At 38.4% G+C, this 13,476-nt stretch overlaps 1 protein-coding gene across 1 annotated transcript in view; it reads left to right on the forward strand.

The window, feature by feature from the left end:
- The window catches only part of SMURF2 (SMAD specific E3 ubiquitin protein ligase 2), a 37,277-nt gene that overhangs the window by 11,111 nt on the left and 12,690 nt on the right, over nt 1-13,476 (forward strand). Inside the window, exons 4-10 of the mRNA XM_010721518.2 lie at nt 1,443-1,576; nt 2,698-2,763; nt 6,402-6,486; nt 7,760-7,843; nt 8,590-8,792; nt 8,958-9,042; nt 11,610-11,768. Coding sequence (XP_010719820.1) covers nt 1,443-1,576; nt 2,698-2,763; nt 6,402-6,486; nt 7,760-7,843; nt 8,590-8,792; nt 8,958-9,042; nt 11,610-11,768 — 816 coding nt within the window. The remainder of the gene's footprint in view (nt 1-1,442; nt 1,577-2,697; nt 2,764-6,401; nt 6,487-7,759; nt 7,844-8,589; nt 8,793-8,957; nt 9,043-11,609; nt 11,769-13,476) is intronic.

Consider the following 13,476-nt stretch of genomic DNA (forward strand, 5'->3'; position numbering starts at 1 on the left):
TTAATTTTTTATTTATTTTTTAATTGTGCACTTGTTGTTATTTTAAAACAGATTCATGTGTGCGTGCCTACATTGGGCTTGTCTGTCTTCTGTTCCTTCAATCAGTCCCTGTCTGAAGGTGGTTTAAAGAAAAAAAAAAAGTTCCAAGTTCTGCTTTGAGTTTTACACCATAAAGGAAAAAGGAAGAAGTGTTAATTGAGAGCTTACATGATCAGAGCAATAATTTTTAACCGTGAAAGCTAGTTCAATTATTTGGTTTGCCAACCTTGACAGTATCATTTGTATCTTTATGAAATTACTCAGATGTGTTGAAGCCAGTAAAGTCTTTTGTCACTGGGGGAGAGGTATGTAGGAACTGGCTGAGTTATTTGATTAGCTTTCCTTCAAAACAGACAGAGAGATCCCACTTGGAACTAAACTGCAGAAGGCCAGAATCTGTGATATGGGAGCAGTTTTTCTAAGCATAGATACAAATTAATTTTCTTTGACTTAAAATTACTAATATTATTCAGAATTGTAAATAACTGGTATATCATCAGTGTTCTGAAGTTGTCCTCTGTAGACCAAGACTAGCTCACAAAGCAGTTGTTTCAGAGGAGCAAAGATTCAAGCAAACAAACAAGAAGCAAAGATGCAGTAGCCCACAGTGTGCAGGTTTCCTCAAGTCGGTGAGGCACAGATCTGGGTTTCTCTGAGCATTTGTGTAGAAGTGCTGGCAGGATGCAGCTTGAGCTGGGGACAGGAGGGGAGCCTGGCACTTATGGAATGAGATGGTTATAAACTTCTTGAAATAGATCATACTTGTGAAGTAACATGTGCTTCAAACTGGAAGTTTTCTTAGTAATAATCAATAGCTTCCTGAACGTTCATTGAGTGCATGTTTGTAGCTGGGTTTACCTTCTATTTTCCTGAGTGCTCAGAAGAGCAGTAGGGTGACTTGCATTCCCAGTGGCTGGAAGAGTGGCCTGCAAAAAGCAGTAAATGGAATGCTGCAGAAGGATGCTGAACTGATTCTGTCCTGGCATCTGAAATGTGCTGGCACTGCTAACAAATACATCCTCCACAACATTGCCATGGTTTTCCATTAGGCTGAATGTAGGCATGAATCAAAGCATGTTCATCGCCCTGAGGAGATGGAGTCTCAGAGGCCAGTCTGTCACGGATGCTGTTTTAAGCAGTTTTCAGTAGACTTTGGATTCTTATGAGTACCTTTGTTCAGAATCAAGATTTTAGATTAATTTGTGTTCAAGTAAATTCCTTCATGAGACGCACTTTCATTACGGTGTTACGTGCACATCTAAAGATGAGTTGTTCTCGCTAGTAAAGCGTGTGTTCAGTTTTTAATGTAATGGCTGATAATTTTTTTTTCCCCTGAGGTCATTTCTGAATCTTCAGAGTATTCAGTAAATGTCGTTCACAGTCCTGTTATTCACATTTTTCAGGTATATTGGGAAATCGGATTCAATAACGATCAGTGTGTGGAATCACAAGAAAATTCATAAAAAGCAGGGAGCTGGTTTTCTGGGCTGTGTGAGACTTCTTTCAAATGCAATTAACCGCCTTAAAGACACTGGTTGTAAGTAAGCTAAATGCTAGTGTTTCTTTTCTTTCAAATGTCTTATGTGCAGAAATGTTAGAGTGACACTTAATTGAGTTTCTTTTGGTTTTTATGAAGCTTGCATATTCCAAACAGTTTGGTAGTTTGTAACTGTGCTTAGTTGCTGAGGATGGGTAGGTTAGAGAACATAACTTACTGTTGGCTTTCCAGTTCTTTTGCCCAGTTCATGAAAGAGGTGGGAGATTCACTGCAGCAGTCTGGTTGTGCATTGTCAAGACTGAACTTACTGTGTTGGAATTTTGAAGAAAGACAGATTCTGATTACTTTCAAATTTCCTTTTTATTACCTTCAGAAATGCACAGGGTAAATGAAAAGATAATCCTCTCTTGAAGCAAAAGCTGTAGTTTAAAATGTCTGGCTCTTCAAAATTAACCTAGTAAATTCAGTCATAAAATGTTGTTTTATAACACAGCTTTGTGTTTACTTCTGAAAAAGTTAATCAGCATGTAAGATCCTGTTTCATTATTATCTTAATGGGTGCTGTTTACAGTGATCAGTCATGATGCAGTCTAACTTGTGAACAAAATTTGGCACAAAATTTGGTCGTTTGTGATGGAAAATTAGTGGTTGCCAATAAAGGTCATTTTCTTTTTAAAAAAGGTGATTTGCTGGCAGAGGAGCATTCTGAATTTACTTCAAACAGGATCCCTGCTGATAAAGTTAGAACTGAAATTTTTGTTTTCAAATCTCTCTCATTACATCAGCATTTCAGTGCATTACATTTTGCTCTATTTTATGAAGTTCTACTGATACAGTGTGTAACAAATGAGTTGATTCTGCAGGCTGGCTCTGTGCTGTGAGATGGCATACCATGAGCTCCTTATGACAGCTGCTGGTCAAGGGGCTAAAATGTGAAGTAAGCTTCTGTTAACAGAGCTTTGTGAAGTAGGGCACATGTTTCAGAAACTTGTTTTCTGTTTTAGAATTATGGAAAATTGGGTCTCAAGATCTTTAATTTTGCCTCCCTTCTTGAATTTTGCTTCTTGAAGTCCTAACTGTCTTATGCTCAGGTCAGTTTTGTTCTGATGATACTTCAGAGTGCTTTTCAAAATACTGCATGACGTGTCCTTGTTTTGTAGATCAGAGATTGGATCTGTGCAAGCTTGGGCCAAATGACAATGACACTGTTAGAGGACAGATAGTAGGTAAGTGAGACTTTTAATCTTTTAGTTTGCTTGGAGCTGAACAGTAGCTGTACAACTACCCTTCCTAGACATCAGGTTTCTGTATTTACTTATTTTACTGTATTTACTTATTTAAATTCAGTATCTAGTGCCAGAGACATTTGGACCTAAAGATAAATGTGTATGCAGAGAGTTACCAAATGTAAAAATAAAATACATACTGTAATAAGTGTTGGGAGAGTTAAGATGCTACAGAGATCATATGAAAACTATTTAGGAAGTGTTGAATTTCTCAGTAAACAAAAGTAGCAGTTTAATCTTTGAACTACAGACTTCTTGTCCATTGAAAGCTCCAGCAAAGCCGTGCTTCCTGTATGTTTTGGGCAAGATTAGAACATCTTGCTGTGGCAAGAGTGGATTTATGTTTGGGGCTATTTGATCAATTCATTTTGGGATATTAACAGGCCTGTCACCAGTCTTGGTAACTGTGCTTCATCACTTCATTGCCTGTCAGCCATAAATAACTTAAGAATGAAAAAATAATTTTTTAAACCTGACAAATTAGGGAAAAAAAAAAAAAAGCATCCACAAATGACTTCATAAACCTTTTGGTGCATTGTGAGTCGTTTCAGAGAACAGTGTTTTGAATAGGTAATTTCAGAAGTCAAAAATAGGTAGACCAGGAGAAAAAGTCTTTCTGGCAAAGTTTTAATGAGAGTTTTTGGAGGTAGGGGTGAAAGAAATGAGTTTGCACGTTCACTTTTATGTTCAATTCCTGCTTGAAGTAATATCCAAACAGCATTCTGTATTGTCAGCCAGAGAAAACAATCAGCTTTCATCTAGGTCCTGCTGAATAATACCTATGGCTTTATCTCATCATGTTGCTTTAATCTGTCTGGCATCTGATCTGTGAGTGTTTGCATGGCATTCAGATAAGAGTAAGGTGGCACAGTAGGGTCAAGTGGTGGTAGAAGTGTGGAATTGTAGGTGCACTGCTGACACTTCAGACCATTCCTGAGCATTACATTTTCCATGTGAGCTTGCACAAAAGAATAGAAGATAAACCAGACATTTTTCTAGGCAGTTCAGCTTGCTTTTTAGTTTTTGCTCCAGTATGCTGGTCCCCTGATCACCCAGGCTGTGTGCATCTGTGTGGCTTTTTTGTTTTGTTCTGTTTTTCTGAGGTGCTTTTTCAGAAGAATCTGAGCACAGCCAAGGAGAGAGCTTGTTCAGGGCCTGCTCCAAGCAGCAGAGATGTCCCCTGCCTGCAGCCATCCTTCAGGCATGATGATACTAGCAGGGTCTGTGCCCTCACACCATCACATGCTCTCATGCTGCCCTCCAGAGTACACAGCATGCATCCTTGTTGTCATGAGAACAGCAGTATTAATGTGGGTGCTTTAAACGGGAAACAAAATACAAAGCAGAAAGGTCTCAAGGCTGCTGGGATGCCACAAAGGAAACCTGACTCAAATGCCATGTGTGGGCATGGCACATATGCTTCAGAGACGTGGCACAGATAAGCAGCTGTCAGCCAGGTGGCCAGAAACCAGACTGACCAGTCAGCTTAAGCTGATGTGGTTGTGAGAAGTGGTACAGCCAAAGAAGCATTTGTTCATATGGCATGCTGCTGGGGCTGTCCTTAATTAGTAGGAGCTGCTGGGTCATGCATTAAACCTACAAAAACCCACAGCTTGTTAGGTTACTGCAGAGTCTGTTAGAGCACCTCTGTATGTTGTGCTTTATGCTGTTATCATCAGAAAGGTTTCCTCAGTCGTGGCTGTGTTTTAATTTAATGCACGCTCAGCAAAATGCGGGGACTCCTGTCTCTTTTGTTGGACATGTCATTATTAATCTTCTTACATTTTAATCTTTCTTTGCTAGTACAATTTTGATGAATAAGTGAATGAGCCTTGAGTAAGTCGGGTGGTTCCACTGCGGTTGTTACACGATGGAAAAATCTTTTAAAATTAAGTAACAAAGTAGAATAAGATGTAAATGTACTCCCAGCCCTTTTAATGATAAATTGTCTTCAATGAGGAGGCTATGATAAATGGGAGAACAATATTAAAATGTCATTGATATCTTCAGGTGATAATAACCCTACAAATCAAGTACACAGTGGATATGGCTTTATAATTTGGGTCAGGGAGCAAGAAAAACTTTATTTTAAATATTTGGAATTGTCTTCAAAGGGGGGAAGAAGAGGGGGACACTTCTGAGTAGTGGATGCAAAGGGCACCTGAACTGTGTCTTAATCTTGCAGCTGTCTTCTGTGCCACCATTTTATTTCTGATGTGGCGGTGCAGAAAAAATGAGTCCTTACTCATTACAAAATGAAGCCGTGCACAAATTTTGGTCCTCACGTAGGCAAAGAGGAGGTAATTGCCTTTGTTTAGTTTCATTTTTGTCTGTGTGTATTGCTTGCCAAACCTTGCCTACATGCAACAACGTGAACTTGTGATGTGTGGGTTTGTTGCAGAATAAATACATAATTTAAGATTTCATATCATTTGAAATTAAATGTAAGGTACGTTTTGCTGTAAGAAATTACTGTGTAGTGTTAGTGAATGTGGAAGACAAGGAGTTAATGCTGATCAGGAGTAAGGCAAGCAGGTGCTACAGGGTTCCTGGGTTGGTCTGGTGAAGGCCCAAAATCTTAAACTTCAAAGCATGCTGTCATTGACAGTTCAGCATCTCTGGCAAAAGTTACAGGTGGTGTTCCATCTTTGCTTAACTTTGTGATCTGGGTGAGTGTGGTTGTGTATAGATTAAGGTCTGGAAGTTTATTCCACGTTGCATGTAGACAGAGCCTGAACAGCTGTCCAAAGGTACAGCAGTGCCACCTCAAGAAATGTGTCACAGCACGGATTTAGTTTTTAAGTAGTCATTTTATTGTTAAAAGCAAAGCAAAACATCTTAAAAAGTAACCCACAGCAACGCATGTCATAAAGTGTCAGATTAGACATTTGCTAATTATGATACTGGGAACAAAGACAGCCTCTAGAAATCTATTTTCATAACTGTACTATGCACAAAAGCTTCAGACATAACTATTCATTGCAAGGAAACATTTTTAAAATAAATCCAGTAGTGATACAGTTTGGTTCTGCTGAGGGCAGTAGGGACTTTGCAGGGTGCTGAGCATTGCTTTGTGTGAGTGCTGGTTTGACTTCCTACCACTAATGTCTGAAAGTAACTAACCCATGAAACACACAGCACTTCCAGCAGTTCAGTTCTGCTTGGTTTTGTACATGTGTGTAGACTATCGTGTGCACATTGAACGTGTGGTGAGGAGTCAAAAACATGTTAGCAGTAGGTCCTGGCCCTCGCAGTACCCTAGTACAGCCCACTTGCTGCCAGAGCTATTCTGTCCATCAGGACAGCTTGGTGTGTTAGTCCCCTTCCTACAGGGGAAAGCTTATGACAGCTTCAGAGTGGACATCTTTTCCTGCCTTAACTTGCATTCATATTCTTTAAACTATATCTATTTAAATAATGTGTAGAGTATTAACATGTGTGAAAACCTGTGGAAAATAAAAAATATACAGATTGTGGTTCAGCTCAGTCCTCTGAATTGTGCCGTTTCTCTTTTTAAGTGTACCTGTAATTCACGTGCAAATGTCACATTTTTAATGATTCCTTTATTATTTCAATAGTAAGTCTTCAGTCCAGAGACCGAATAGGCACGGGAGGACAAGTCGTGGACTGCAGTCGTTTGTTTGACAATGATTTACCAGATGGGTAAGCTGACTCTACTATCAACACAAGTACAGTTCACACAAAGGACTTCTGCAGTAATGGGAAGTCAAAGTATAAATGGGCTAATTTATTTTTGTTCTCACACTCAAGAATTCTACAGGTTCAAATTTAGGAGCAGTAAATTAGCCGACGAGGTTATACATAATAGTTAACAGTTTGATCCCTCTCTTTTTTGGAAAACAGGAGGAGGTGGCACGTATACATTTTTAAAATATGCTTAAGAAAACATACCTTCTAAATTATAGAATTGATAAACTAATGTTATGTTAAATCACGGTCAACAAATTGACCTCATCCATATGTTAGTTTGTAGCAATGCGGTGAGCATCCAGACCTGGCTGTCTTCTGCAGAGCTGTGCAGCTGTATATACTGTGGTAGAAAAATTGTGCTTTTTCTTCTTCATGTAAATCATGGTGAAGAAAACATGACTGGAAAAGATAATGGAGCCTGAGTTCTTGCTATCCTTACCTCCCAAATGCTGGGCTTGGGATTTTCATTTTTTCCTGGAAGAGTAATAACATCATTAACACCTAAAACAGTTTTGCAAATACAAAAATATGCTCTGTTTTAGGTTCTGGTGTTGTCGTCAGCTTTTTAGAGCAAGCACAGAACCTCTGAGTGTGATTCTTGGCAGATAAAGACAGGACAAACTCATCAGGTGATGAGCTTTAAAGTGTAAATCGTCATCTAGGTTCTAAGCAGCAGTGCTTTGTTAATTTAGAATCTGAGGAAGTCGAGAGTGTTTTTGAAAATGCTTTTAAACTATCACTTAAAAATGCTCACTGTATAAATATCACATATTTAATTGTGCAACTGCAAAGTTAGCAGTACAGCTTCATGTATTTTGGAGTGCAAAAATATTAATAATGGGAAAGCCTTGTTAATTGAAGGTGACTTTTAAAATGAAATTAATGCATTGCATGAGGGTGCTATGAGAGGACTTTCATTGACCACTGATCCTATTAAGTTTAGAAAAATAAGTTTTTTTCAGTGGCTATTTTGAATGTAATTAAAATTAAAATATTTATTGAACAAGAAGGTGTGATATTGTTAATAATATGCCTGGTTCTAAGGAAAAAGCATGTAAAAGTAATTCAGAGTTGAACTTTCTTTTGTTTCCTGTTACCTTGTTCAGCTAACATGATTCATTATAGTAAGTCTTCCTGAGTTGGCATTTATGATGGAAACATTTTGTGCCCTGGTTTCCTGGTTAAATACCACTCATTGCCTTATCTCTTCATGTCTGAATTGTAGGTGGGAGGAAAGGAGAACTGCTTCTGGAAGGATCCAGTATTTAAATCATATTACAAGAACAACTCAGTGGGAACGACCAACGCGGTAAGAAATTGTTCAGGAGACCATGCATATGGGTGATGTTTGTCTGCTGACCTTGAACACTCACCACAAGAAAGTCTAAGGGTCTATCGGGTGGTATTCTGCATTCCAATGTCCCTCTGCAAACACATAGCCCATTTACACCATCCTTGTCTAATGCACTTCCTTGAAAGGGATGAGACATTATAGCCTTCTGAGGCTTATCAAGGCAAGGTGAGGAAGGTTGGGCTACGTACTGCTCATAAAATAATAATAATTTTACTCTCAGCACTCTCTTTTTTTAGGATGGGAACTGCTCATTGTGAGCGTTTGATGTGACCTCGATCCTGTAATTTCATATATACAAGTGTTAGATCAGACTGTAGGGTAGGTGAAAAGGTTTACTAATTACTCTGGGATGAACACAGCAAGCACAGGACAGCTGTCTGCCCATCATCAAGGCGCCCTGGTCCAGGGCTCGACTGCTCTGTTCTGCAGCCCACAAAGTTTTCTAAGAGCCTTTAGATGAAGCTTTTAGTAACACTTACAGACAAAAGCATATAAAGGACAGTGGGGAAGCCAGCTTGCCTGGAAGTGCCATGACTCCTCTCAGATTTCTGCAGGACGGGTTTCAGACAGCACTCTAGTTGCTTGCCATGCATAAATGTCTCTACACCAGCTTTTAATTCATATTATCTGAAGTAATGGTGACAAAAACGTTGATTAATTCTGGTACGGAAAGCAGGTAATTTTCATGCTTTTCTCAACAGGCCAGCATCAGAATACTCCAGTCCAGGCAGACCACTGAGCTGTTTTGTGGATGAGAACACTCCAATTACGGGAACAAATGGTGCCACGTGTGGGCAGTCATCAGATCCCCGGCTGGCAGAGAGGAGGGTCAGGTCGCAGAGGCACAGGAATTACATGAGCAGGACACACTTGCACACACCTCCTGATTTACCTGAAGGCTATGGTATGTAAATTAGTTAATTTTAGATATTTCAGGTAACTGGGAAAATGGGCTTTGTCTTCTGTATGTTAGATCACTTTAGTTCCTTACTTTGGGCTAATCAGTCTGTGTGAGTTTTTGTATTACATATTTTGTTCTCATATTTATTAGTTTGTCTTGATTTCACAGAGCAAAGGACGACTCAGCAAGGTCAGGTCTATTTTCTGCACACTCAAACTGGTGTTAGTACGTGGCATGATCCAAGAGTACCCAGGTAAGGAAACGCTGAAAGTATCCTTAAGTTGTCAAATCAAAACAGTTCCCAATGCTGTCCTTGGAGCACTCCGTGCAGTATTTTATTTTTTGCCTGTTGGCCCCTAAAAAAATTATTTAAACAGTGATGTTTTAAAGCGATATGCAACACCTGGAATCAGTTAATTGTGTGAATTTCAGCTGAATCCAGATTTTAATATTATGCAAAGTAATTAAACAAAAAGTAGAATCTGAGTGCTTCCAAAAATGTAGGTTTTTCTAGGTCCTTCAGTTAAAACGAGGTTGTTTTGTATTTCAATTCCATATTTGAAGTGAACGAGACCTGAGAGATTGGCAGTGTTTGTTTATGGAAAACAAACTATGTGACAAATGTGCTAGAGAAATGTGATATTTTTTGATAGGGGAGCAGACGAATGGGAAGCCTGGAAAATCTGGTAGATTCCTTGGATATTTAAGTTGCAGTGTTTGTAGTGAACTATACCTACAATCAAATTACCTTAAATTTACTTGGCTGTGGGAATTACTGTCCAATATTCAGCCTCCCATGTGTAATTTACTGAAGGAATGGGAAATGTAGTACATTTTCAAGAAACTAATCGCAGAAGCTGATGTGCAGGTAGCCTGGAGTCTGACATGGTGAGTTGGGATGTTTAAAAAACAAGTAAAACAGTTTTTTCCATTTGGGTATAGTAGCAACCATGTCAAGCTCCTTTTTTATGGCAGGTTTTCTTCCACAGAGTAGAAATGAATGTTTGTTTATTATTTTGTAGTTGTTTGGCGTGGATATTCTTAGAGCAGTTGTGTATTATTTCACACTGATAATGAGAAACTTGTAAATTGGGAATTTTGAGGAGAGAAGAAAAGAAGTAGAGAGTATCTTTATTTATGTGTCCACGTGCATACGTACACATTGTATGTGATTGTACCCATGATTATTTCTGATGTGTTTGAGGGGAAGGAAGGATAACAGAGAAAATATTGTTACTTTCTGATTGTTCTTTACAAATACCAGCCATGGATTTTAAGAGGCAATAATTTTCAGTGGCTTTTTTTCTTCTTTTTTTTTTCCAAATATGTGCTGTTTTGAAGTTGGCAGCCACTGTTGGCCTTGATGAGAATTGTAGCAGCTCTGTCAGTTGCTGCTGGTGCTCATTCTCATGGAAATGGATTTTGGATTTCCTGGGAAGGATTAAAGTGCCTCATAGCTATAACTTCATTGCATTTTCAGATGATTCTTCTAATTGTTTTTAGTACTACTTTTGTGTTAAAAAGTTATTCTTCATTATGATGCATTATCTTCAGACTTGAGAGTGCAACAGAGTTGACAGTTGTGTATTAGGAAGGTTTTGCTCACGTTATTTGCTTAGTATATAAACGAGAAACTAGATTTCTCTCAAAGGTATATTAAGAGATGAAGAAAGTAAAGTTTCCTAAATTTTGTGGTGTAATGATTATGTCCAAAGTCCAAAATGCTGCTCTTAGGTGTGGCAACAGAAACTGTGTGTCTCTGAGAACAAAATTTGGCTGCTTGCATGTACCAGCCGCAGTGACAAGGGATACAGCTTATGTCATTTCTAAGAAATACTGTATTTTTATGTTAATATACCACAGTTGCTAAAAAAAAAAAAAAAAGCCTTGTGGTTCATGGGCCTGTGTATGAGCAGTATCAGCAGAAGCTCAGGCTCAGGGCTTCCTATTTCCTTCTGTAGCTTCTCAGCTCTCTGCATCCCTACAGGCTGCATCTTTTCAGCCCTTCCACCCCTGACTCTTTCCTTCCATCAGCCTGTAGGATACTGGGGGATCTGAGGACTTGTGCCTTGAAAAAGTGCCATTCTTGGCAGTATGTGGTAGCTGAAGTGTGAATTATATGCATAAAAATGTGCATTGTTGATTTTTTTATTTTTATTTTTTATTTTTTTAAACTAACTGTCTTCAGTGAACCAGTGAAACAAATATAGTCATGCTGTTTTCAGCAGAATTTTCTTAAGCCCAGTGTGGGTTTCTCTGTGCTTACATTTTTTTTTTAATGTTTGAAAGATTTTGTTAGAATACTGTTTTCTTCCCACTAGCATTGAGGGCCTGGGGGCAAAAATCACCTGTGGCATACGCATATCCCATGTGTAATTCTTCATGGAATGTGTAACTCTTCCCAAATGCAGTTCTGTTTTGTAGGAGTTTTTGATGTGTGATTCAGAGCTCCTTACATGACTAATGATGTTTTAAAAACGTTTTCTGTCAGAATTGGTGTAGAATTGCAATTCCATTTTAGCAAATGTGGCACTGGCCTTTTATTTTTGTTTTAAGCCTGTATTAATTTAACATCTGAAGCTGGTTTGTACAAAAGAAAGCTATTTGATAAGAATTTTTTTCCTTACAGCAAGTGTTCTGGGGTGTGTGTTTTTTCTTTGGTGGGCTTGCACCTTGGGAGTAGAGATTCCAGCTGAGCAGATCAAGTTTCTGAAACAATACATTTTCTCAGACTTCATGGAATTGTTCTGTTACATTTACACTTGTTTGGCTCAGAGGCCAAATGCTGAGGTATTTTTCATTTTATATTTGTTTTCACAGGGATCTTAGCAACATCAATTGTGAAGAGCTTGGTCCACTGCCTCCTGGATGGGAGATCCGAAATACGGCAACAGGCAGAGTTTATTTTGTTGACCATAACAACAGGACAACGCAGTTTACAGACCCACGGCTATCTGCTAACTTGCATTTAGTCTTAAAGTAAGTCTAAAGTCTCCAGCACATGTTAAATATAATACAGAAAAGAAAGTGACTCTTAAGGTGTGCTGGATTTTGTATTGAGATGTAGTTTGCCGTTAAGTAGTACTGGAGTCATAATAGTGACATTCTGTCACACACTGCCAGCCTACTCTGTTACATAGCAAAGATGGTTTGATTGTTCTTGTATTTAAAACGAAACTGAAAAGAAGAAAAAGAAACAAGCAACACCGCAGAACAAACCAAAAAGCAAAACAAACAAATCCCTCTGGCAGCATGTAGACAGGAACGTGGCTATCATGGTGCCAAGAGTGGGTGCCAGGAGGGAAGGAAGAAGCAAGTGCCTTCCCATGCAAAGGCTGGCCTATGGAATTATTTTCCAATGGTGAGAGACACTTTCTTTTCTTTTCTTTTTGCTTAGTACTACTTTCAGTGATGGAGTACTTGTTTTTTAAGAATATCAGATTGCATTCAGTACCCAATTCAGGTAAGCAGGGGCATAGAAGTGCCCAACTACTCCCCTCAGAGAAAGAGAAATAATTCAGCTCCTATTTTAAGGTAAGGCTAGTTCAGATGTTCTCAAAGTAAAAGACCCAAATAATTTAAATTGGATTTTTTACCACAAAAAGAATAAAAAACAAAAATACTTTTTCTGCCTTAGCGCAGACATTACGTATTCGTATCACAGTTTGAGAAAGAGGAGGAAACTGAATGAGATTCTGGATTTTTTTATTCCCAAGCACGTATTTGACACTGGGGAACTCTACTGAAAATGGAAACAAAAAAGCAAAGAAACATTTCTGTTTTGCCTCTGTGGCTATCAGTTTGTCCAAGCTCTGCAGGAATTTGACTCTTACTAACACCTTTTTTGGGAAACACCTGTAAAATATTAGGTAGCTGTTGAGTGGAGGGAATAATAAAGAGTTAGACAGAAAGTCATGTGCAGCCCTAGGCAAGGACAAGTGTGAGGAATAGTCTTTTAAGGAAGAGAATCCTTAGGAAGAGAAGTTGAAGGAAACAATAATGGGAGCAAGCAAAGAGAATGAAGGCAAGAAAAGTAATGTCTATGAAGTGCACATATCTTTTGTGTAATAAAGAAAAATTGGACATATTTCTCTGCCCAATATCCATTTGAATTTAATATTTAGACACCTCTCCCTTTTGGGCTATTAAGTATTTATTTGTGTAGAAAGTCATTGGTATACATCTGCATACTACAGAGCTTAAGTAGAAGTTCCCATCACCCAGACATTGAATTCAGACGCAGATATTTTACCCAAAGATAACTTCAGACCCTCTTGACTACAACAATGTAATTCCTAAAGCACAGAAAGTTAATTAACTGGACTTGATTTAAAACATGGTCCTTCACAGGTAGGTTTATTTTCAGTGGTAGCAGGGACACGTGGCTGGGTTAATGTGTTGTGAAGGACAATGTATAGCTTTTCATCTAAAAAATCCACTTTGTCTTTTAAGTTCAAAAACCACATTACATTTATTTAAACTTAAGTACACTGTAGTAGTTCTTTCTCATTTGTACATCTGTCTTTCATTAGGAAAGGATTTCAGAAATCCAGCCAGCAGTGTCATCAGCAAAGCCTGATGCCTGATAAATCTTTTCTGGTGTTTATTCTTTTATTGCACCAAACAGGATTTGTGAAAGCTTTTAAATTGGTTTTATTTAATTGTTAAGCCACCTCATTTGTTATTA

The sequence above is a fragment of the Meleagris gallopavo genome, chromosome 20 (assembly GCF_000146605.3).
Source record: "Meleagris gallopavo isolate NT-WF06-2002-E0010 breed Aviagen turkey brand Nicholas breeding stock chromosome 20, Turkey_5.1, whole genome shotgun sequence".
Taxonomy (NCBI): Eukaryota; Metazoa; Chordata; class Aves; order Galliformes; family Phasianidae; genus Meleagris; species Meleagris gallopavo.